Source organism: Microtus pennsylvanicus, chromosome 11, assembly GCF_037038515.1.
Source record: "Microtus pennsylvanicus isolate mMicPen1 chromosome 11, mMicPen1.hap1, whole genome shotgun sequence".
Taxonomy (NCBI): Eukaryota; Metazoa; Chordata; class Mammalia; order Rodentia; family Cricetidae; genus Microtus; species Microtus pennsylvanicus.
The window spans coordinates 70,749,012-70,774,767 of NC_134589.1; the positions used below are offsets into that span (position 1 = coordinate 70,749,012).

General features: G+C 49.6%; 1 protein-coding gene across 2 annotated transcripts in view; it reads right to left on the bottom strand.

Moving 5' to 3' along the window:
- Adamts2 (ADAM metallopeptidase with thrombospondin type 1 motif 2) overlaps positions 1-25,756 on the bottom strand; it is a 201,813-nt gene that overhangs the window by 27,721 nt on the left and 148,336 nt on the right. For both annotated transcript variants that reach the window (XR_012912416.1, XM_075992742.1), the window contains exons 5-7: positions 20,466-20,549; positions 1,798-1,954; positions 493-598 (exon numbers count right to left, since the gene is read on the bottom strand). Coding sequence is in view for 1 of the 2 variants with exons in the window: in XM_075992742.1 (XP_075848857.1) it covers positions 493-598; positions 1,798-1,954; positions 20,466-20,549 (347 nt within the window). In the remaining variant the exon portion in view is untranslated. The remainder of the gene's footprint in view (positions 1-492; positions 599-1,797; positions 1,955-20,465; positions 20,550-25,756) is intronic.

The following is a 25,756-nucleotide window of genomic DNA, read 5'->3' on the forward strand; positions in this document are numbered from 1 at the left end:
CCCTCTCCCTGTCCCCAAGGAAGGCCACCGTTTCCTGGATGCACAGTGGGGGCAGGGCTATCTATATCCCAGAGCATTCTGGGTACTCCTGGATACACCCATCAGCTCTGCAAAACCCATTAATACTTACCTGGCTCCAAGATTCAGGGTCTTTACTGATACCTGGAACATGCATATTTGGACAAAGTCCTGGCTTTTTGACCCTGGGCTACCCTCCCTCAGAGCCTTGGGGACCCCAGGACTTGAATGGGATAACGGCACAAGGCCCTTGGCTCCCTTATGGCCCAGAGCTCACTCTGCCCCCTGGTGCTTTTTGTCTTTGATTTGATTTGTTCTGTCAGCAGAAAGCTGAAGCTGACCTCTGGCCAGAATGACAGGAAAACATGGCTAAGTGGCTTTCCTACATGACTGCCCCTCTCAGGCACAGGGGAAAGCGGTCAGCCCAGAGCAGAGGATCTGATTTCTCCGTACAAGGATGCTCAGGCCACTTACACATGGCCAGTCTCGTGAGCCACCACAAATGCCGAGGAGAAGCCGTCCTCATGGTTCAGGGTGCAGCTGCGGACCGGGTGGCACATCCCCGTGACAGGAGCATAGCCTGGGAGGAGACAGAAGGCGGCTCCAGCCTCCAGGCCTGGAGTCTTACTCCCAGACAGCCCCAGAGAGGATCCATCCCCAGAGCAGTCCTGCAGAATTGACTGCCCCCTGCTGGTGGAACTCAGAAGACACCCGCACTGACAGCAGGCCCCCTGCCCATCCACAGAGCTTGGTGGCCGCTTTGCCTGACACAATCCACAATGCCACTGGCACAGGTCTCTGATGCGCCTTGTCTGTCACCTAGGCAGCTTCCTGCCTGCTCTCTCTTCCCTGTGGAATGACTCTGCTTCTTGTTGAGCTCCCACTGTTACCATTTCCATCCTTCTACGCTGCTGGCTTTCGTGGTTTGTCCTTTGTTTAATACACATAATACACATAAATCATGTGTATCTATGATTTATTTCAACCTCCAACCTAATAATAGGTATAAGTATCAATTTATTACAATGTTGGCTCTATAAACAAGCTTTAAAAATTACACTGGTGTGCGTGCGTGTGCATTTGTGTATGTGTGTGTATGTGTGTGCGTGCACACACATAGACACACACACACAGGCGCATGTGCAGGAGGGCCACAAAGCCTTTGTGGAGGTCAGAGGACAACTTGCAGGAGTTTCTTCTCTCCTCCCACCATATGGCTCCCAGGGATTGAACTCGCGTCCTCTGGCTTGGCAGCAAGTGCCTCTACCAGCTGAGCCATCTCAGCCCAAAGCTTTTAAGTATTCGCTCCTTTTCTTATCTGTTCTTCTATCGCTTACTAATAGGTGTCTATTGACATCGTCAACCACGTAGTTTGGACAATTGCTTTTCTTTTATATCTGTTTGGTTTTATGTAGTTTGAACCCTTGCGTAAAGAATCACATGGCAACCTATCTCAGTAGCCAGGGGAAGAAACAACCCTGAAGCCTGGACTCTGGACACAGTCTCATCTTCAGGCTGTCAAGCCTGAAGCCATTCCTGACCTTCCTCTGTTCGTGGGGTGCAGTTGTTTTGTTTGTTTGTTTTTTGGGGGGGTGAGATGGGGGTCAGGGCCATGATACAGGCTCTGATGGTTTTCTAGAGCCAGAAAGTTGATACGGCCAACCCAGACACTCAGGCAGTTAAGGTAGCCACACCCCCTCTATGTCCTGCCCCTTTTCTCTAGGCTAGCCCCTTGCAGGCCCCAGCTTCTTCTCCAGCATCTGTAGGCACCCAACTAACCTTGCATGCCCGAGGGCCCGAAGTCCTGCCTTGTGAGGAAGATGGCATGATCGTGGTACTCGTCGTGGTCGGTGTCCGGCTTCTGCTGGAGGTAGGCCCAGCGGCAGACATTCTCCAGACTCTGAGAGGGGTTCCCAATCTCAATGAGGCTCATGGACTACAGTGGGTGGAGACAGACAGAAGGATGGGGTTGGCATCTGGCAGATTACTCAGGGTTGAACAGGGAGTTGTGCTGACTGAGTTTAGCCACTGGGGATCTGGTCCAGGACCACGCAGCTTCCTGCTGAGCCACTCCCATTCAGCTCCCCTCTTCTGAACGGAAGAGAAGGTTCCTGGTCACCCTGGCCTGCACGAGTTTCCACACTGTCAAACGTGAAGTGGGCCTGCAGACTTGTCTCAAGTCTCCCCTGGAGCCAAGCCATTTCTCTACCAAGCTCACTCCTCAGTTAGAAGCAGGACCCCATTAGCCCTAGACTGTTGGATGGGGGGGGGGAAGGGCTCCTCATCATGCCCCCCCAGCCCTTCTACAGACAGCTCACAATTGGCAGCTTGTTTCCTCTAGTACTAATGACTGAAGAGACAACATAAGAACACACGCATGTTGAACACAAAGCTTTGGTCTATTAACCAATCTCGGTCTAGCCTACGGACAGGGGAGGCTACCACACCATAGTCCTAGGGACTGTCAGGCTGCCTTTCCCACTTGCCTCATAGGAGTCAAGCAATTCTGAGGTGTGTTACTGTCAACTGCATCCAAAAGAACTCAGAGCAATGCACTCCGCCTTTGATAGGAAGCATGAGCATTTCAAGCAAGGGCACTGGCTGGCAGGTGAAAGACAGCAGCCAGCTGACCGGCATGCCCTACACCGATGTGGGAAGAGATCTCCGGCCAAGTCTTTGAAGAGACTGGAGAGTCCAGCCAGAAATACACACTCAGGTATTAGGAGCAGCAAGCAGGAGGGGACCAGGACCCGAGGCAGGAGCCAGGTTGACGCAGGGTAAGAGCAAATTGGTCAATACTATGCAGAAAGAACCTCTTCCCCCACCGCCAAGAGGTTCTGGGAAGAACTTGAAAACTTGGGTATCTTCAGGGGCCATGTCCACTGAACACTGGCCCATGGCTGGCATTTAAGAAGAGAGGCCCAGGCTTGACAGACCAGATGTCTCTATCATGAATGTAAAGTTTACACGCTCAGTGGGTAAAGTGCCAGCCCAAATCACAAAAACCTGGGTTCAATTCCCAAGCACCTCCCAATCCAATAGTTGGGTTAGCTTGAATGAAAATGGCTGTAGCGGATAGAACAAACCCCCACCCCTCTCCCCAAGTCACTCACTTAAGAACTTCTGAATACAGCAGCTCCTCCCATGGAAGGATCTCCTTCCCACCTTGCAGACAGGGCCCCGACCCTGCAGTGGCCACCACGTTGCAGACTGGACACTGGCTGAATGCATCCTTCCCCCAATGCTGGGCTCCCATCCTGAGCCTCTCTTGGCAGACAAGGTGATTTCACTGCCGCGGCAGGATAATTTATTGAAATATTGATTTGTGTTTTTGTTCTTGTCTTGTTTTGTTCTCTGTCTGTTCCAAGAAGGCAGACTGTTACCAGCGTTCCCCAGCCCCAAGGGGTTCGTGCTAAGGGGATAGAGCTCCAGGGCTCTAGGACCCACTTCCTAGCTTTGGAATCCCAAGAAAGATCTCTATAGGGCAGGGTAAAGAGACAGATTTGGGGAACATTGTCCCAGACAGGAGTTGCACTACAGAGGGGCACCCCAGGAAGGCAGGACTTCAGAAAACAGCAACTATGTGCTGTAGTCTGTGAGCCTTGCTGTGCAGGCAGGCACCCCAAGCGACGAGGAGTGGGAAGTACATACATGGCCATCCCTTGATGTCTGCTGGGGGAGTGATTTTAGTACTCCAGCCAATACCACATTGGTAAATGCTCAAGTCGCTTCTATAAAAGGATGCGGCATTTGCATAGAACCTCACGCCTCCTTCTGTATCCTTTAAATCCACTCTAAATGACTTGTACCATGTACCACAGTGTAAGTGCGGAGTGCTGGTTGTTAGACTGATTGTTTAGGGAATAACAACAAGATAAAAGCCTGCATATGTTCAATACAGATGCCATGCTTCCTCCCGATTATCCTCCATCTGTAGTTGGTAGAATTGGCAGAAGCGGAGCTGGGGGTGTGGAGAACCAACTGTATTTTCTCCCAACCTTTCCAAGGTTTGGCCTATCTCGAGCGGGCATCAAGGACCCAAGGGACAGTTTTCCTGTTCTTATAGGGTCTGGAGAATTTGGGGGGTCACAGAGGGCCCTGCCCAAAGGCTAAGTCTGTGCTAAGACATCAATATTGCATCCAGTGGCAAGGACCAGACCCATGTGCACTCTAGAAAGAGCTGGTTCTTGGGCTGGAGGGATGGCTCAGAGGTTAAGAGCATTGGCTGCTCTTCCAGAGGTCCTGAGTTCAATTCTCAGCAACCACATGGTGGCTCACAACCATCTATGAGACCTGGTGCCTTCTTCTGGCGGGCAGGCATACATGCAGACAGAACATTGTATACATAATAAATAAATAAATAAATAAATAAATAAATAAATAAAAAAGAAAGAGCTGAGGTGCCTCGTTAGTGCAGTAGGTAGAGCGTCAGTCTCATAAAAAAGAAAGAGCTGGTTCTTGCCAGAGAGGATGAGAGTCAGGGAGGGGAAGTCAGGAAGTGTGGCCATTGTACTGTCAGAGGGTTCAACATCTGGGTGTGTAGGGAGACAGGAGCTGTTAGGGCCATGGGGCAGGGGCAATGAGGCAAAGAGAAAGGTGATTTCTGGTTTTGGCGAAGGATGACAGTGGAGACAAGGGGAGGGTGTGTGGAGAGTGCCTGATGGCTTAGCAGTGAGGGTGTGGGATCTGGTCATAGTGCTGGGGACAGTCTGTCATGGAGATGTTCTTTCCTGTACAGTGTGCTTACCTGGTGCAACCTCCTTCCTGCTTCCCGGGGTATGAATCCAACACATAATGGGTCAGACGCTCTTCCTCCAGGCCAAGGGGAGCCTGGAACCCAAGCTAAGCTAATAGAACAGAGGCTTAAGGGGCTGAAAAGCCTTAGAAGCAAAAGAACTTTCTGCCTTCTTCCTCAGGGCCCCTTTCCTTCATCCCACTCCCCCCGTCAGCTGCCTTGTCCCGCGTGTCATTAAGGATTCCTCTCAGGAGTCTGGAGAGGTGGATCTGTGGTCAACAGCGTGTACTACCCTTGAAGAAAACCTGAGCTCACAACCACCTGTAGCTCTAGCTCCAAGGGACCCTCTGGTCCCTGTGGGCACCCCCACTCTCACTCCTATACCAACCCCTACCTACCTCTGCACACAAACACCTAATTTTTAAATTTTTAAAAAGAGCTCTTCTCGAGGCAACGATATCTGGGACAACTGGGGCAGGCCTGGGAGACATGAGTTGGCTATGGGCAGGGCAAGGTACCCAGAGGCCGTCCAATTGCCTCTGGGTCAGCTGCAGGGACCCTGCTGGAAAACCCTGGGTACCCAGAGGCCGTCCAATTGCCTCTGGGTCAGCTGCAGGGACCCTGCTGGAAAACCCTGGGTACCCAGTGGGTGCTGGAAACTCCAGAGTGTTGATCCTGCGTACACTGTGTCTTCCTCTATATGCATACTTATGATAAACTTTGACCCTTGCAGGCACCTATGGCTTCTCTCCACCCCATCTGCATCGTGGGTATCTATCTACCTCTGCACTCGGGCGAGGTGATGATTCCGTGTCCTGGCAGGACGAGGTGAGACGGCTCCTGATTTCAACAAGGTCGCCCTGAACAGCGAGCAATTTAAACGTTGGGAACTTTTTGTTTCTGGAATTTTCCATTTAATATTTTCACATCACAGATGGCAGGTATTCTGAGTGGAGAGCGAATCCTGCTTCTTACGTCGGGATCTCCGGCGGAAGTCACAAAGGCTGGGAGAGCTGTTTGTCTTGCTGGCCTTGGCCATCTGTCTTCCTCTCTGCTCTGGAAGCGCCCAGCACCCGACTCCTACTCATCTTTGCATCCGTGTTTTTTCTTTTCTAGGAAAATCTTTGTGTACCTGTTCGCAGGTGTGCTGGGGTTGGGACAAGCGAGCAGGAGACAATCCTCAGTGTGTGGGAACCTGACTCTGTAGGCCCGTGGTGCTCTCGCAGTGAGAAGGGCAGGTGCCTGGGGACTGGAGCAGGGGGTGGCACGTGGTGCTACCTGGGAGTGGACTATGGTATAGCCATTCCCCGAGGCTGAGTGGTAGCTGGAGGGTCTGTCTCCCGATGGAGTGAGGGCTTGCGTCCTGGGGCACAGCTCTTCACAGTGACAATAGTTCCGTAACTCTGACTCCAGTGTGGAGACCACGGATGGGCCAGGACCACTGTGCCTGCAGTGTGGGGGTGTGGAAACTGGGCCCATGACCCAGGGTATAGAAGTCCTGGTGGGGGAGCAGACCCTCCCCTTAAGATCGATTAGTCTAGTCCTCCAAGCATGGAAGAAGAGGGGGGTCTCCAACGAGGCTCACTGAATGTCCCACGGGAACCTTAAGTGATCACCCTCTTAGTATGTGTGGGCTTTACTACCCAAGATCCCTGTTTCCTTGCTATAAAGGGCTAAGGCTAGCCTTGTGTTGTTCACTGGGCATACATACATGCTTATCACAAAAGGAATGAATGAATGAGTGAATGAATGAACAAAAATAAATATACATACACTGAAGAGTCACACTGGGGCAGGGAGGGAAATACAAAGCCTAGAGGCCGTGGGAACAATAGATGCATCTAGATGAAGAGGGCTGGAACTCCTAGAAAGGGGTCACCAGTAGGAATGGACCCCTGTGCTGATGGCAACAACCAATTCTCCCTGTGTGTTCATGGCCTTCTGGTTCTTTGAGGCTAAGTCTCTGCATGAATCTCATTTAAATTTCAGAAGTGTCTAAGACATAGGCACTGTTATTATCCTAACTCCCAGATGAGAAACTGTCTCTCATACCATTAAAGCCACTGACTCCCAATCCCACAGGTAGCGGAGGCGGAACTCATACAGAAGTTCTGCCCTCCAGGTAATTCCACCTCTAGACAGGAGTCAAAGGAAGGACAGGCTCCAGAGGCAACCACCAGGTGGTGCTGCTGCCACAAGAATGAAGTGTCAAGCTCCTGCACGAGGCGGGCAGGCTAACTAGGGAGCGCGGCCTGTTCCTCTTGGCTGGGCTGCAAATCCGACCTGCTGACTTGCCTGTTGGGCAGTGGTAACCCTCTACACCCCCCCACAGCCTCTGGGGCCTCACCCTAAACAAACCAATTAAGACTTATGCAAAAAGTTGTATTTCAACCACTGCCCTCTGACACTTGGGCTGTTTGCGGCGGAAAGCCCTGAAATATTTATGTGCTTCCCTCCTTCAGTCAAGGAGACAGGAAAATGGGATCTGCCGCCTGGAGGCCAGGCTCGGCGCTTGGCAACAGTGAGGCTCTGCAGGCTGGGTGCGCCACACGTCTGTGAGCACACAGGTCACATGCCCAATCCCGGGGCCGTGGACAGGTAGCCTGGAACTGGAGATGTTCTTGGATAATTCGACTCCTCTAGGCTACCTGGACACAAAGTGGTTGGGCCCAACCTGAGCACTCAGCCTACAGTTCAGGGGTGTGACCTGTGACAGTGTGGGCAGGGCATATCGTTGGCAATAGTCAGGGTTAATGTCCATCTGTCTGTGATCACCTGGGAGAGCCACCTGTGAGCATGCCTGTGGGTGACTGTCGTTCACTGAGGTGGGAAGACACACCCACCTTGGTGGCGCCATTTCCAGACTGGAATATGTATGGAGACGGGACCTGAACAGAGCGAAGCGTTGGTTGCTCTTCACTTTTGACTGTTGATGTGACATGACCAGCTACTTCAGATGCTTGCTACTGTACCTTTCCTGCTACCATAACCTGGAACAAAACCCTTCCCCTTAAGTTGCCTTGGTCAGAGTATTTTAGCACAGCCATGGAAAGAAACCAAGACACAGTCTATACCCACAAGTCCTCGTGCCCCTTGTCCACGCTGGCAGTGACCGCGTGGCCCACTCAGTAGCGCTAGTGCTTCAGGCTCCAATATGGCTTCAGCTAGAACATCCCAGAATGTTCTAGCCCCAGGAAGCCTCAGGCTAGCCCTCCCAAACAGGCAGGGAACAGGAAGCACGCACAGGGGTGAGGTTTGCGTTAAAGAGCATTCACGTCTCAATCTTGGTATTGCTGATGTTGGGGCCTGTTAGCCCCCCTTTCTCTCTGTCTCTCTCTGTGTCTCTCTGTGTCTCTGTCTCTGTCTCTCTCTCTCTGTGTGTAGGGAAAGGGTGTTCTGTCCGGAGCATCTCCCAAGTTATAACAGCCAAAGTGTTTCTAAACATCACCTTGAGTCCGTGAGTGGGGGACAGAGTGGCAGAGTCGCCCCTGGTTGGCAGCGTTGGCCAGAGGGGAATGTCATGGGGGGTGCATGGGACAGCCCATCCAAGGTCTGTGCCCTTCATCCCACTAGCATGGCAGCATCTGGCTCATCCTCTAGAGACAAAGTGGCTGCGGTGTGTGACCCTCTGAAGCCACATCCCCATTGTCATATGGATGGTTGACAGTGATTATGGGTCTTACCCTTATCATGGGTGGGGGGGATATCTACCAGGATGGCAACAGAATTCCTGAGCCAGTGGGCTGTGCCAGGCTCCCGATAGGATGAGGCTGTGTATGAGGATTCCCGATCTGCTGCCATTCTGAACTTGCAATTCTTGGCCTTCAGAACTATGGGGCACAAACTTCGATTGCCTATTAAGTATCCACTCTAAGGTGTATTTGTTATAGTGGCTAGAATGGACTCAGACACCCCCCAGTGGCAGTGTCTAGACCTAATACCTTCTCATCTACTATAGACCAAAGGCATCTGGGTGAAGAGGTACGCCAAGGATGACTAGGGACTGGCCATTATGCCTTGCCCCACTGGGATACCAGAGGGCCTTTGCCAGGCTAAAATATAGACTGTGCATGACCCTCCAGGTCCCCAATGCAAGGCTGTCTGGAAGAAGCCTCCACTTCTCATCCTGGCCCCACTGTGACGGCACAGGTGATATCTTGGGACACATGGCAAGAACACAGTGGTGCCGCTGATCCAGGCTTGCTGTGGAGTCCTCTCCTCACAGTGTGTCTCTTCTGCCTTCTCCTGACAGACAAGGAATGTCTGACCTTTCACCTCGAATGCTGACCAAGTCCAACAAGCATCCCATGCTCTTGTGTTGGCCTTCACAAGACACCTTATGTCCTCGGAATGTCCCCAAGTCTCTCATCTCCATTCCCTTTGATTTCCATCATCCAAGGAAATATTTAAAATGAGAACACTTGAGTAGCTTTGGTTCCTTCTCAAAAAATCAATTGAAAAGCCAGTTGCTATGCAACCCACGAGTGCGGCTGATGCTCGGCTCCCTGGCTGGTGGCATATTGTGTAAAATATGATAATCTCTTTTCTTCTGATTTTTTTCAAAGAAATGGAGAAAAATGTTGTTTTAGGAAAAACTTGAGATAACTCGGAGGCCTCCCATAAGCTGGAGATAAACAACACGCCACTCGCGTTCGTATTGCCAATTTTACCCCTACTGGAGCCTAGTGGGACCTGGGACTAGGTGGGAAGGGACCAGGAGAAGGAACGTGGCACATTTCCAGTATGATTAGGGATGAATAGTAGGAGCCGTGGGCCCGAACCACTTTCTGCCAAAGACCAGGTGATGGCTTCACACCCCGGAGTGTATTCTGACTGTGGTAGACACAGCCTAGGACCTCCTGGCTGCAGCCACCTTGCTTTTGTGGGGCTTAAATTCTTCCAGAGAGGAAGCCTTTTGATTAGTGACCTGTCCCATTGCTGGGACAAAATGCCTGGCAAAGGCAACTTAAAGGAGGAGGGGTCGATTTTGGCTTTCAGGTCAAGGATGCTTGGAATGGAAGGGAAGAGGTCATGGCAGGAATGTAGGGCAGCTGATCACGTGACATCCACAATCCAGAAATTCCAGCTGCTTTCTCCTCTGCATTCAGTCCAGGACCCCAGGCTACGTAATGGCGCCACCCACCTTCCAAATGCACTTAACCAAATCTAGAGAATCCCAGAAACTTGTTTCCATGGTGAATCCAAATCCTACCCAGCTGACAAGTTTAACCATCACGGTCCCCAGCAGGAACCCAGAGGTCCCATGCAGAGTGGCTTCCCAGAGTTCATCTGTTACTGTGAACCATATCCATCCCTAGGGTCCCATCTAGCAGCCCAGCTTTGTTTTCCCCATTACTGGATTAGGGTGAGGGTAGGGGCAATAGACGCTGAGTCTCATGACCCTCTGGTCTCTTCCTGGCCACTCTATCCAAGGTCTGACCCACCTCATGGTGTTAACTTTGTGCTGGGCATCTTGTCTGTCACGAGACAAGGAGCAGCTGTGTTGTTCTCTGGGATGTTCCTGCACATCCCAGAATGCACTAGGAGGCCAGAGCTGCTGAATTCAGAGTTCATCTCCTACAGCCACGGAACCCTTTGGAAACCCCAACACAGAACTCGCCCCCAGAGCGGCACACGACAGTCTGTGACCTGTGACCGCAGATGCCGCCTGCACAACGTAACTGCAGAAAGAGAGAGACTCTCATAAGTAACCGGAGGGAGTGAGATTCTCGGGAAATTTATGGGGTTTAATCACTAAAAAGAAAACAGGGATTTTTTTTAATATCTTGGGCTCAGCCACATTTACCTTCCCTAATAATTCATCTGCAGGAGTTATTGGTGTGCGACCAAGCAGGGCTAGAGGCTAGATTCCTGCTTGGTTGGGCTCTGTGGGCCCTGCCAGCTGCCCAGAAATGGAGCAACCCTTTCCTGTGTGGCCTGTGGTCCAGAGGGTACACAGCCTCCCCTTGCAGATGCCGCTTCTGTTCCTGCAGCCTGGGGCTGTTTGTTCACAGTCAAGCACCAAGCCTCTTGCAGTTTAGCTCAACACTGTTCCCCAAGGGGTCTGTTAAAGTTGAGGTATCCGAGGGGTGGCAGAACTGTCTGGAGGAGGAGCCTCATGGGAGGAAGTTAGGTCAGCGGGGACCATGCCCTAGAAAAGGATGTGGTGGCATCAGCTTCTCTCTTTGCTCCCAGCTTCTCCACAGCTCTATTCTGGGGGCGAATTCCCATCGCTTGCTCCACAGTCCTCACTGTTCCGTCGTGAAAGGTTCCAAAGTCACAGGTTGAGCAGCTGTGGTCTGAAACTCCTGAAATCACATCCACGTGTGTGAGTGTCCGTGGGCAAATGTGCACCATGCACATGCCATGTTCATGCAAGGACCCACAGAGGCCAGACAAGGGAGAAGACGTCCCTGGAACTGGAGTCTCGCTCAGCTGTCAGTCATCCTGCAGACCCTGGGAACCGAACCTAGTCCTCTGCAGTAGTAAGAACTTTTAACCTCTGAGCCATCTCTCCAGGCTGGCTGCCAGGAACTTTGCTCTCTGAATTAGCTCTCCTCCACAGGCGTTGTTGGGTCACAATGTTTGCAGGTGGAATTTCAGTCAAAGTCAGACAGCCTGTATGATGGTGGTTCCCTGCGCTGATATCACCTAGTGACGTCACAGCCATCTTAATGTAGTCCACTGTGAGGTCAGCACAATGGCAAAGTGTCTGCTTACACATTCCTCGGGATCTGTGCCCACTGAGTGATCAGACTGTCTGTCTTTATCATTAAAGTTTCACTCCATGGATTTTACCATTGATTCTCTTGTTTTTTTTTTTAAAAAAAATATTTATTTATTTATTATGTATACAATATTCTGTCTGTGTGTATGCCTGCAGGCCAGAAGAGGGCACCAGACCCCATTACAGATGGTTGTGAGCCACCATGTGGTTGCTGGGAATTGAACTCAGGACCTTTGGAAGAGCAGGCAATGTTCTTAACCTCTGAGCCATCTCTCCAGCCCCTTCTCTTGGGTTTTAACAGGAAAAAACTAACTTTGTCGGCTCTTTGCAGATATTAGTTTCTCATCATTCAAATCTAAGAAAAAATTTAGAATCACAGTATGAGAAACACTTATGTATCAATAAACATGCATCTTGATTATTTACACTTGAGTGTGTATGTGAGAATGTGTTGTCGTGTTTGTGTGTGGTGAGTGTGTGTAGTGAATGTGTGTGTGTGTGTGTGTGTGTGATATACATAGGGAGGCAGGAGGTCAATGTTGGGCTTCTTCCTCAATTCTTTCCACCTTATTTTTGAGTCCGGGTCTATTCCTGGCCCTGGATATCCTTGATCCAGCTTCGCTGGCCATTGATATCCAGGGATCCTCCTGTATCTGCTACCCATGCTGGGGTTATAGATACAGCCCACCATGACCAGATTGCTTATAGACAAATGCTAGGGATCCAAATCCAGGTGCTCGTGTTTGCACAGATGGGCCCACTTGTTGCTGGTTTTACTGCCACTGCCTCCTAGGTGGCATTTTTCAAAACAAGTTCTGTGGAATGTCACTGTCTGGAGGAAAGGATCCCACAGCGAAACAGGTCTGAAGAATGGCAGGTACCAATGTATTGCATAGAGCTTTGCAGCCATGCTCCAAAATCCCTGGGCCGTGCTGCCACAGTGAGCACCTGTTTCCCGTTGCTCTAGGAGCACGGTCCATCCTTACTTCCTGCGTAAGTATCTATTGTCATCCAGCTGCACAGACATCACCAGGGAAACTCGCTTCTTTCCCCGCCTTTAAATAAAACGTTGGTGGTCTACCTATCATCTCTCAGGACTTTCTCCAAACGTTAAGAACAAGAGACCCTCCCATGTTCCACGCCCCGGTCACCCACGCTCTGCCCATCTGTCTTCACTTCACCCAGGGTCTTTCTCAGCTGCCACCACGCATGGACCACTCCCCTGTGCAAACAATTCTCGTCTCCATCTCTACACTCCAGGTTTTCCTAGGATTCCATCCTGGCCACCGCGACTGGGCCACCAAGCACCCGGCACCGCTCAGCTGAACTCACGAGCTTCTCCCTACAGCCACAGCTCACCTTGTGTTTTCCGTCTTGGGTATCTCAATCAGCCTTTCCATACTGTGATGACATGCTTTGTAAACAGAAAAGGTTAGCTTAGTTCATTGCTTTCGGAGGTTCAACCGCCAAGAGCCTTGCTGATATGTTCTCTGATGAGGGTGGCACACCAAGGCGGGAACCAGTGGCCACATCTCTAATGGGAGCAGAGGCAGACAGCAGGCAGCGCCCTGCACCCCCTTTAGAGAGCAAACTCCAATGACCAAAAGGCCGCCTACATCCCACAGGTCCCACCGCCTCAGGTAGTGCCACCTGAGGACCAACATTTTGGTATTGGGACTTCAGGCGACAATGCGTGAACCACAGCAGTCCAGCATCATCTACCTGGCTGAGCGTCTCTCTACCTGCGCCCACCTAGCACCCAGGGGCTCTCAATGTGGCCTCCCAGCACGCTTTTTATCTGCCTTCCTTTCTCCACCATTGAGGCCGTGTTCAAATCTACACATCTTCCCCTAATGACAAGAGTGTCCCCAGGGCAGGGACCCTGGTAGAAATGCTAACTGGATCAGGTCCCTCTAAGAAAGCCAAACTCCATGGCAGAGACATACGGAGCCCTGTACCGTGGTCTGGTTTCATGTATTTATTTTTGAGATAGGGGCTCATGTATCCCAGGCTGGTCTTGAACTCACTACATAGCCAAGGATGACTGTAAACTCCTGACCCTCCAGCCTCCAATCTAAATCAACAGTGCTTATGATTATGGGTGTATGCCAAACCCCATCTCCACCCCCTGTGCATACATAGCTGGAGACTAAACCCAGGGCTCTGTGCACATCAGGCAAGCACTCTACCAAACAAGCTACATCCTTAGCCCTGATCTGGATTTTTAAATTTGTTTGTTTATTTATGTGTGGGTAAGAGAATGTGTATGTACATATGTGTGTATGTGTGCCTCTGTACATATGTAGGCCAGATGGGGATGTTAGTGTCCTCCTATCTTATTATCTGTCTAGTCCATTAAAGTCAAGTCAGTCTCTCTCTCTCTCTCTCTCTCTCTCTCTCTCTCTCTCTCTCTCTCTCTCTCTCTCTTTCCTTCCCTCCTTCCCTCTCTCCCTGTCTCTATATCTATTTTATATCTCTCTGTCTCTCTATCTCATATCTCTCTCTGTCTCCATCTCTCTGTCTCCATCTTTCTCTGTATCTCTCACTCTCTCTCCTTCCCTCCTCCCTTCCTCTTTCTATAAGATTGCCAGAAAACCCCAGCAGCCTTCCTGTCTCCATCTCCCTTGGAGCTGTGGGTTCAAGCATTTGCACACACATTCGGCTTATTATGTGCTAATTTGATGTCCCAGCTCTGGTCCTCGTGGTTGCCAAGTGATCTTAACCCCGAACCATCTCTTTAGCCCCATGTCAGCATCAGCATCTGCTACCTCCATCCTGGCATTCTTTTCTCCACTCTGCTATCCTCTCTCCTTCCAGCACAGAGCTGGAAGGCTTACCTGTATTCAGCATCCACACTAGGAGACAGACAGACGCTCTTGAGGCCTGAGAAGATTTATGGCTTTTCGGTACAGTTCAACAACGAAACTTGCAGTTTTTAAACTTTTCCTCTTAAGTAGTATGGTGGGGACCACACAGGGACTGAAAACTGTCCCTGATGCCCAGATCAACCTGTGGAAGGCTTTCCTCCCTTTCTGAACAGATAATATGTGCCATAAAAACAGGGGAGAATGGAGAACATTATGAAAAAACCCACACCCAATCAAAAAGCAGAGTTGTAGAACCCAGTCCCCATGGGCATGTCTGTGAAACTCCACACCTAAGACTCAGGGAACATCGCAGAAGAGAGGGCTAAAAGATGGCAAGAGCCAGAGGATCAGAAATTTGCCACGAGACTGTGTCTCCTGGTAATTTCAGGAGCGCCCATGAAATCTCACCAACACGGCTGTGCAAACACAAGCTGAGCAGTGTTGAGGACCAACAGAGATGCTGAGCCTCAGCCCACACAAAGAACTACAGGCAACTGCGGAATGCTGAGAGCAGGAGAAAGTCTTCCCTGGGAAGAGCACACCAAGTGGTTATCTGGTACTAAATGGTCAGCCTCATAACACACACACATATTATATATAATGTGTGTATCATCATTCAGACTGAGCAGTTTATAGTTAGGAATATATATGTATCTACATATATGCATCTAACAATTAATGAAAAAGAGCCAATGAGTTTGAAAGACAGCAAGGAGGGATATATGGAAATGTTTGAAGGGAGACAAAGGAAGGAGGAAATGATTTGATTATAATCTCAAAAATAAACTTTAAAAAAGGTAAAAAAAATAAATGCGTACAAAATTAAAGTCGATGATTTCATTTGAAAAGCAAAAGCGGGGATACATCAAGGACTTCACCATTTCTGGCTTGAGTGAGCGACGTTTGCTGATGTCTCACTCATTTCAAGACATATTAAGCAAGGAGAACATGACACGATGCGTGTTTGTGTATTTTGAAATCAGCCTCTTTCCATGTCTGTGCTCAGCGCGACTCTGCGCCATGGCTGTCAAAGGCAGTATGTCTACGAAGGAGTATGGATCCGCTTTCCCAACTAAATAGAGGGAATCTCATTGCCATCCTTCCTGCCAAAGGCCTGAACTTAGCAAGACAGCAGAGGATCTGGGCCAGAATGGAAGAGCTGGAGTGACCCAGGCTGGGGAAGTAGGGCTGGTCACAGTCGATCACCAAGGGACGTCAGGGCAGGTACTCAAGGAAGGGACCTGGAGACAGGAACTTAAGCGGAGGCCAAGGAGGAACACTGCTTAATGACTTAACTCTTTGTGACTTGTTAAGCTTGACTTCTTATACTGTCTGGGACAACCTGTACAGGAGTGGCAGGCTGGACCCTCCCGTAGCGATCATGTATCCAAAGAAATGCCCTATACACTTGCCTGTAGGCCAGTCTTATAAAGACCTTTCCTTGGCTGAGGTTCCCTCTTTCCAGATCATCCTGGATTGTGTCAAGGTGACAAAAAAGTAATCAATACAAGACTGTTAGGGGTGCACACAGCATGGCAGAATCTCCCCACATCTTCCTGGTAGAGTTGCCAGCCCTCAGGAGAAGTGTGACGTAGGTTTCAACAGAGCTGTCACACAGTAACCTGGATGAGAGGGCTTTGTTTCAGCCCTTCCTCCCACCCTGGACACCCAAATCCATGGCTGCACAAGTCCCTTACCAAACCAAGTCATCTGCAACTGCCATTCTAATATCTTCCCAGTCAATTTTAAAAAGTGTTTTCAAGGGCTGGGGTTTTATCTCAATTGGTAGAGGGCTTGCTTAGCATGCTCAAAATCCTGGACTCAGTCCCTAGCACCACATAAAAACGGGGGCTAGCACACACCTGCAACCTGAACACGTGGGAGATGTAGGCTGACAGATCAGAAGTGCAAGGTCACCCTTGGCTACATAGTGAATTTAAGGTTAGCCTGGGCTACCCGAGAACCTGTCGACCACAAAACAAAGCCTTTTTGAAGTGGTCCAGTTGTTTTTAAGTTTGTAAGTATTCTCTTCTCACTTATGATCAGACTCGGGGCGCTTCACTGGAACAAACTGTGGGAAAGGCTTTAGTTTATAGTTATCGAAAATTCGCCAACATTTTCGTCATGGCTTAAACACTTGCACCATTTTAAAGCGTTCTCCAATTGCACAGAGACACAGCCTTCTGACGACAAGGACAAATGACATCATAACTCCACTCTCGCTCTGTCCCTGCCACCGCTATGACTCTAAACATGCAGCTTTACAGAGAGTGAGCTCAGTACTAAACATCCCCTCAGTCAGCTCTCAGCCCATCGCTCCCTTCAGTCTAATGACTTCTCCGGAACACCGTGTGTGAGCCGAAATAAATCCTTTCCTAAATGGCATTTTGTCAGGGTAAGAAGAGTAACTGCCACCCTCCAGGACTGCCGGGGGTAAGAGCTCGGCATTCAAGAGCAGAGAGACCTGTTAGAGCTGAAGGTAGGTGATGGGGGAGTGTCATATATCAATCTGTTGATTTCCTTGGTTAAGCAATAAAGAAACTGCTAGGCCCATTGGATAGGCCCACCCTTAGGTGGGTGGAGTAAACAGAACAGAATGCCGGGAGGAAGAGGAAGTGAGGTCAGACCCGACAGCTCTCCTCTCGGGAGCAGACGCAAGAGAGACGCCATGCTACCTGCTCCAGGGAAGACGCACACCATGCCCCAGCTCCGACCCAGGATGGACTTAGGCTAGAATCTTCCCGGTAAGCGCACCTAGGGGCGCTACATAGATTATTAGAAATGGGCCAGAGCAGTGTTTAAAAGAATACAGTGTCCGTGTAATTATTTGGGGCATAAGCTAGCCGGGCAGGGCAGGTGGCTGGGGTGTTTGGGGACGCAGCCCAGCCGCCGCTCCCTATTACTACAAATGACGCCCAGACGTGTGGCTAACTAAACCTACTTAAAAAACCTGAGAAGGCTTAAAAATAAGGGAGAGAGAGTTTAACACAGATTTTTGCTGTTTGTTGGTGGCGTGCTGTAGAGAGATTTCCTGATTCAGCGACAGCAGCAGAAAAAAAGCTGCGGTTATTTTAAAGCGCGGCTTCCTGGGGCTTTGCCGCCAGTGCAAACTCTGGCTTTATGTTTGTGTTCCCGCTTGGGATCGGAAGGAGAGTGCTCTGAGACCGTGCGATGACTCAGAGCTCCCCGCCTGCTCCTGGGAAGAAGGCAGAATCAGGCTTAGGCAGGCGGAAGAGCATGGCGGATTCCTGCCGCCATACAGAGACGTGTTTTCAGACTGCACAGTGCTCTGTGTGTCAGATTTGGATGTAACTTGGATGAAAAGAATTTCTGTGCTACACGCTCAGTCTCAGAATTAAAGTGCTGAGTGCCGCTCCTACCTGGTAGCCCCAAGAGGCTTCCTGACTCAGCTTTAGCTGCAAAACCCTGCAGCTCATTAAGAGGTCCTGCCACAAAACACTTAAACAGTGTTGATGAAAAGCTGAACACATGCTTTTCAGTTTTCAGCCGTAGCAGGAAAAAAGCTGTGCCGTTTAAAAATGCCGGCTTTCTGGGCCATCCTGCCAGGGCAAACTCTGACTGTTTGAGGCAGGAGGGCCGGCTACCGAGAGAGGACTTGAGTGTCGTCTGTTGTAGCTTGCTGGCTGGCAGGGACCTTGAAATGCTATAAACTTGGCTGCAGCCTGTATATCCACCATGAGGCTGGAAAGCTAAGGATCCAGCCGGCAAAGCCACGCCTTTAGTCCTACTGATATTGCTCAGTAATTTAAGGACTCATGTGGTCAGAAAAAGAGTGATATACAGTAAAGAGATTCAAAGACAAAGAAAAAATTTAAATGATTTACAGTGTTAAAAATATATACAGACTAAAAGTTAAAATTCTTAAAGTAAACTTCTCTGACTTCAAGGTGTGGTAGCACACGCCTTTAATCCCAGTGCCTAGAAGGCAGAGACGAACAGATCTCTGTGAGTTCAAGGTGTGGCAGCACACGCCTTTAATCCCAATGCCTGGGGGGCAGAGACAGGCGGATCTCTGAGAGTTCAAAGACAGCCTGGTCTACAGGGTCATTCCAGGTCAAAGATATATGCTCAAAAAGCAAAAAGTAACCTAGGAATGTCACAGCTTAGATTCTTAAGTGCCTAGTGATTTAAAGGCGTAGATCAAAAGTGCTCCTGGATAGTAAAAAATTGCAGATTCACAATAGGACAGATTCAGACCACTAAATAAGTCACACTGTTGGATGAATGTACGTTGGCTTGGGAGAGAGAAGAAAAAGAATATAGAGAATAAAGTTAATGGTTTAAAAAGAAAAAAGTAAAAGTAAAGTCTTTAAAGAGACAGAGTACAGATAGTTATAGATATAAATAAAAATAAGCCGCGTAAAGATGAAAAATTCACAGAGAGTCTGGATTCTTTGTATTATTGTGTTTTCTTTAAAATTTTTGACTGTGAAGGAGCTAAGTACAGAGAGACGTTTCATTACATGGGCTGCCAAGCTAAACCAGAATGGATATAAGGGTATTACGATTTCAGAATTTGGGTCTAAGGATATGATGCTTTGGAGAGAGTCTTCTTTTGTTTTCACAGAGGATGAGACTCTATGGATTTCTTCTATTCCGATTTGGTATGATGGACCACGTCCTCCTGAAGGGTTGCTGTGAACATCTTCAGAAAATTGCCTTGCTCAACTGCCAACTGAGATAAACCTGGCACACAGGTTACACCCTAAAATCATTAACGACGCCCCCATTCAGCAGGAAGCAGTTTGGAGAGAAAAAACTGCGCCCATGTTCCCAAATATAGTTTATAAATGTTCTTTTACATTTAAAGGGGGATATGATATAGACATGAATAATTTGCATTAGTATAGATTTTGCTTTATTGATAGAGATTTACGGTCAATTTTGTTATATGTATAAATGTTTCTGATGTAACTTTTACTTGATAACTGTTTTGTTATATGTAATTTTGCTAGGTTGAAGTTAAAGCCTTTCTTTTTTGTTTAAACAGAAAAAGGGGAAGTGATGGGGGAGTGTCATATATCAATCTGTTGATTTCCTTGGTTAAGCAATAAAGAAACTGCTAGGCCCATTGGATAGGCCCACCCTTAGGTGGGTGGAGTAAACAGAACAGAATGCCGGGAGGAAGAGGAAGTGAGGTCAGACCCGACAGCTCTCCTCTCGGGAGCAGACGCAAGAGAGACGCCATGCTACCTGCTCCAGGGAAGACGCACACCATGCCCCAGCTCCGACCCAGGATGGACTTAGGCTAGAATCTTCCCGGTAAGCGCACCTAGGGGCGCTACATAGATTATTAGAAATGGGCCAGAGCAGTGTTTAAAAGAATACAGTGTCCGTGTAATTATTTGGGGCATAAGCTAGCCGGGCAGGGCAGGTGGCTGGGGTGTTTGGGGACGCAGCCCAGCCGCCGCTCCCTATTACTACAGGTAGGAGGTCTGATGAGGAGAGATGGATGGAGGGCCCTCGAGCCAAGAATCCCTGAGAACTCTGATGGCAGCAACATGGATAGATACAGCAAATCATTTGAGTGTGTTTCTGGTAATATAGAACCGGGATCCCCTCAAAGACAGAATTCTGGTCTCTCTGCAGTGGTAGGGCCTACTTGGTCTGTTGGCCTTACTACACTGAATAACCACTGAATAACTTGTGATTTAAAGCAAAGACTCACGAGCCATTGGTGGAGAGTACAGGGAGCCTGTGGGGGGTGGAAGCTCACAGTTTCTTGCTTGTTATAGGATCATAGGGTGCCCAGGGAAGGGCAAGGTGGTATGGGAGAGCACATACGGTTTTGTGACAGGTTTTTGTTTCTCTGTGTAGCTTTGGAGACCAGGCTGGCCTCTAACTCACAGCGATCTGCCTGCCTCTACCTCCTAAGTGCTGGGATTAAAGGTGTGCGCCACCACCTGGCTGAGAGCGAGCAATCTTAAAGAAGGGCCAAACCTTATCTTCAGGGCCCCATTCATCCCAGAGAGAGGAGGGGTATCAGACAGGAGGACTTACCTTCTCGTGGCCCAGAGAGAGCAGGGGTATCGGACAGGAGGACTCACCTTCTCGTGGCCCAGAGAGAGGAGGGTATCGGACGGACAGGAGGACTCACCTTCTCGTGGCTCAGAAGGATGATCCTCACCAGCACAACATTGATGTGGGCCCCCAGGGACTCGTCATGGTAGATTTCATTGACCTGAAAGACAGCCAGGGAGATATCAGCAGGAACCAAGGGCCAAAGACTGGCTCTGGCTGTACGCCAGGCATCTTGTCCCTACGCCCCCAGGAAGGAACCCAGAGGCCCTACCTGTCTCTTCCTCTCTGCATTCTTACCTCTGACATTCCATCAACTCTAAACTGCCTCTTGATCTGTCCCTCTGTGGCCCTCCCCGGCCTTAGCAGCTCCTACCACCTGCCTGGATTTCTGCAGTGGCCTTCCGAGACATCCCACTTCTGGGCCCATAGTCCTCAACTCGGAGCTGAACCTGGACCAGAGAATTCACTCCCTGGAGCATGGCATTCCCTCCAGAAGGAATGACAACTGTCAGAGTGTAAGCCATTCCTGGTTGGTGTTGCTCTGTGAAATGTCACCTGTGCACACTGCTACAATCCATACTTCACATCCTACAAACTCTGTGTCCAAGGATTCAACCAACCCAAGATCAAAAGTATTTGGGGAAAAATGTACAGAAAATATATAGACATTTTTCCCCTTGTCATTTCCCCCTGAACAATACAATAAGTAGTTACAAGGCATTTGTGCCTTATAGGGTGCTATAAGTGATGTGGAGATCACTCGATGCATATGGGAGTGTGTGTGGAGGTTAAACACAAACGCCACACATATTACTCCGGGGACTAGAACACCTAAAAGGTGTTCTGAAACTGAGCCTTTCGGATGCCGAAAGATGCTGCACTTGGAAAGGTGGACCACTTTGGACCCAGGACTTTTTCTCCCTTTATCCTGCTAACAGGGAGCAGTTATCACTAAGTCTCTCACTCTGCCTGCCTTGTTCTACATCATGCCTGTCATGGTCTTCTTTCACATTTTGAGGACTGTTTTGTTTTTGTTTATTCTTCTTTTTACACTTAAAACATTATTCTGGGGGCTGGGCAGATAGCTTAGTGGGAGGACCTGAGTTCAAACCCCAAATGCCCATGTGAAAAATGGCCTTGCCTGTACTTGTTAACCCCAGTGCTGGAAGGGGGGCGGTGTTTGCAGACAGGAGGATCCCTATGACTCACAGCTGCCAGCCTAGCTCCAGGTTCAGAGAGAAATCCCTATCCCAAGGGAACAGCGTGAAGAGTAGGAGGGGAACTCCCAGTGTCTTCCTCTGGCTTCCGTGGCACCCAGGCATGTGTACCTCCACACATGTGAGCAATGTGTGCGTGCACGCGTGTACACGCACACGCATGCACACGCACACACACACGCACACATGTAGAATAAATTAAAAAAAACCATTATCCTTATCAGGTATCTTTAGGCATCTCCAGATGCCCACAACATAAAAGGGCAGGAAGACAAACACGCATGGTCTATAGCATGGCTACCAACATGTAGAAACACATGCTAGGTTAACCTCAGGCTCAGGGCTGTTAGAGGCTTCCATACCATGAGGTCACACGCAGAACTTTCTGGAACAGCGCTCATTGCCCCTTCCTTCACTGGCTGAGCAAATGATGTTCCTTCACCCCATCCTGGAAGGGCCCCTCAGGGTCAGACCTGCTCCTATGGAGAACTGGTACCCCATTGTAAGTTCCACTGTGATGTGCACTAGAACATTTGTTTAACTAGGTAAAGATGTGTTGCTGTTTCAAAAAAAAAAAAAGAAAACCAAAAGGCTACGGCTCCTTTAAGAGGTTCTGCCATACAGCGAGCACTTGAGTAGCCAGCACATTAAGTAGAAACAACGAGCTAAATAAAAACACCTGCCACAGTACCAGTACCAACTACCTAGAACTGGCGCAGTTGAATGCAGCTCCCAGTTGAATGCGGCTCTCGGCCAGGCCCAGGGGTGTAAGCCTGGCTTTCACAGACCTGAGGGTGGGGGCAGCCAGCCAGGGAGCAGCCAGGGGCTAGCTAGCCAGGTAGGGGTCGGCCAGTCAGCCAGACATAGAGGAAGGACAGAAGTAGGACATACAGAAGGAAAGAAAGGTAAAAAGCCTCGAGGCAAACACAGATGAAGAGAAGCAGGTTAAATTAAGTTAGAAGAGCTAGCGGGACAAGCATACGAAAACGCCGAGCATTCAAAACTAATAAGCTTCCAGGTCATGATCTGGGAACTGGTGGTCCGAGAAAGCCTGCTACATACACCACTGCCTCAGTTTTGCCTCAGACTGTGTTCTCACTCCTTGTATGCCCCTCCCCCAGCCCTAGAGCAGAGCATCTAGTGGCCAGCAAACACTTGTTGAAAGATGAAAACCGGTGGTCACATGCTGTCTGTAGCCAGGCTGGGCCCAGAGGCTGCCCATGAGGCCCTCCATGGGCAAGCAGACATGGCTAAACTGCACTAGCTTGCACCCCAATTTTCAGGTGTTCTTACTAGAGCAACTGTAATTGCTCTCGCTAAACAGCGGGAAGATGCCTCGGGAATCTGAGCAGAATAAGGAAAATCAAATCATCATGGTGATGGATGGGATGGAGGCAGACACAGGGCTTGTGAGACACATGGCCCAGTGGCTGCTGCTGTCACCACAGCTGTGGATAAAGATGGCACCAATCAGAGCACAGAGCTAACAAGCTCACTGGTCCCCAACCAATGCCACCTTTGATCTCAACACACAGCCTCTGCCAGGAACTTCTGCACAGACAGGCAATCTGACTGTAAGTAGGCTTCTGTTCTCTTGTCCTCCTCTCCTTTGGGGAAGGAGTGACAAGGACAGAAGTGAGGGAGCATGGGTGACATAGCATCTTGGCTCTGTGCTGTGCACTTGTCTCGAGTCCCCTGAATGTACTGTTTGTCTGGGCAGTATACTAAATACCTGAGTACCCACCTTAGCCCCTGTAGCTCAGAAAGCAGAGCCCAAGGGCCATGCCACCCTGCCCACTGCCCACTGTCTCCTTCGCAACCTCAGAGGAGAAGTGTGTCTCACAGAGCTCCTGCAAGGATCTGATTTCCACACGCACGATGGAATGGTGTTTATGAAAACCCAAACTGTATTTTTCATAGTTGGCAAATGGTAATGCCCCACTATTCTGCATGAGGTCTGGAGAGGGGGTGGATCCCCCTAAACCACAGGCACTGCTGCCTCAGCTTTGAGGCCCAGGCTAGATTTTCTTTCTCAGGCTATGCTGAGGCAACGGCTCTAAAGGCCAGATCTTCTACTTAAGGAAGAAAGGGGTTTTCTTTATTTTAATTGCTTTATCTATGATGAGCAAGGCCAGGCCATTCTGGTCAGACTTCTGCTGAGAATCATGCTTGGCATGTGTGGCTGGAAGCCCTGGCAGGTCCTGCTGCAGCAGGCGGCGGGGAGCAACCTTGCAGCCTTAGTCTTTAGGGTCTCCTCTGAAGGTAGGGGCGGGGACAGGGCAAATACAGAGCAGCCCTCCTGGACAAAAAATGAAAACCAGAGCGCATTCGGATACCTGACGGCTTGTGTTTATGAGAGGGACAGGGACAAGGAGGCCAGCTCCCAGCCATGGACAGCAGATACCAGAGGTCACCTGAGCCCCATGTCACAAGAGCAGGATGGTTGTTAGTTTATCTGGGCACTGCCCAGTTGACTGTCAGTTAGCTGGGGCACTGCCATGTTTCAGAGGGAGCCCAGGGATGCAGGCCGAGGAGGGAAAGACAGGCCTGTAGCATGACTGTTGCAGCAAGGGTGAACCCAGGCACAAGTCCTCCATCTCAAGGACAGAAATCATGGGACAGATGTGTGCTGTACCATACATAATGTGGGAGTAAGAAATGTACTATAGAAACCAATTATGCATCACCCTGCACCTGGGGGTTTCTCATTTACCTGCCAGTTCCCGAATAAACACTCAGAGGCTTATATTAATTATAAAAGTTTGGCCAGTGGCTCAGGCTTATTACTAACTAGCTCCTACTTTTAAATGAACCTATTTCTACTATTTTATATTTTATCACATGACTCATGGCTTGTTACCTCACATCTTGCTTAAACTCTAGCAACTGATGGCATTTTCCTTGACTCTGCCTTCTTTCTCCCTGTATTTTTGTTTGGATTTCTAGCGTAGTTATATTCTGCCCTGCCATAGGCCAAAGCAGCTTCTTCATTAATGAATAGTAATAAACACATTCAGAGCACACAGAGGGGCATCAACATCATCCCCCCCCATTCATAGGATGAGATTTTAATTCCTGATAGATGTTTGAGGGGAACCTTCAGAAGTAATCAGTTAGGTGAGGTCAAGAGTTAGTGTCCTTGAGATAGTATTAGTGACTTTGTGGAAAAGGCAGCAGAGAGCTACCTTTCTTTCCTCCTCCTCTTCCTCTTCCTATCCCTCCCTCTCCTCCTTCATCTTCCCCTTCACTCCTTCAGGTGAGGACACAACTCAGTGGTGACTGGCTTGGCTGGGTATCTTCATTTTGGCGTTGTCAGTCTCCAGAGCTGCCTGAGACAAACTCACTCACACTCGCCCTGGTGCTTTGCTACACTTGCCCCAGTGGAAGAGTCAGGGCTTGTGGTGGTTCACGTTGTAAACGGCCCTCAGAGCCTCCTGTACTGGTGTAGCGTCAACACGAGCGACTGTGTCTGTCACACACGCCCCATCATGATCTTCTGCCTCTCTCCAGGCCCCCAGTGGAAAGGCTAAGTGACCATGTTCTGACACTTCTGAACCCATGAGCCCAAAGAAACTTTTCCTCTTTCTAAGTTGAAACCCTCAGGTGTTTAGTCACAGCCAAGAAAATCTGACTGATGAAGGGCTTAACCTTGACCTGGCTGACCGTTCTTCCAAAGCTCTTACACAGGAATATATGAGCCTACTTCTCCAGAGACAGATGGCATGGGTTCTTCTGTCCTAGGACGGGGTACTTGGGAAAGAGGAAAGCCATGCCTACCCCATGTTTAGATCTTAGTATGTCAGTGTTGACCCCACCGTGCTGAGTAACAGGCCCTTCTTGGGTTCTCAGTGGGACATCTCAACATGAGTTGACCCCACTGTGGGCTGACTCACTCAGCAACTCTGGCCTGGCTTCTCCTCCACCACTGATCCAAGGCAGGTACCCAGGAGACCCAACAGAGAGTGGCTGGTCTTTCTGTGTGTCAGGAGAACACGCATGAAACAACCTTCCTGAGAGGAGGCAGAGAGTGACACTCCAAAGCCACTAAGCTCGCTCAGAAGCTGGCAAGCCTTCTCCACAGTCGTGACTGCGATGAGTGTCTGGGAGGAAATACATGCGTGTCTGTCACTTTGATTGACACTGACCAAAA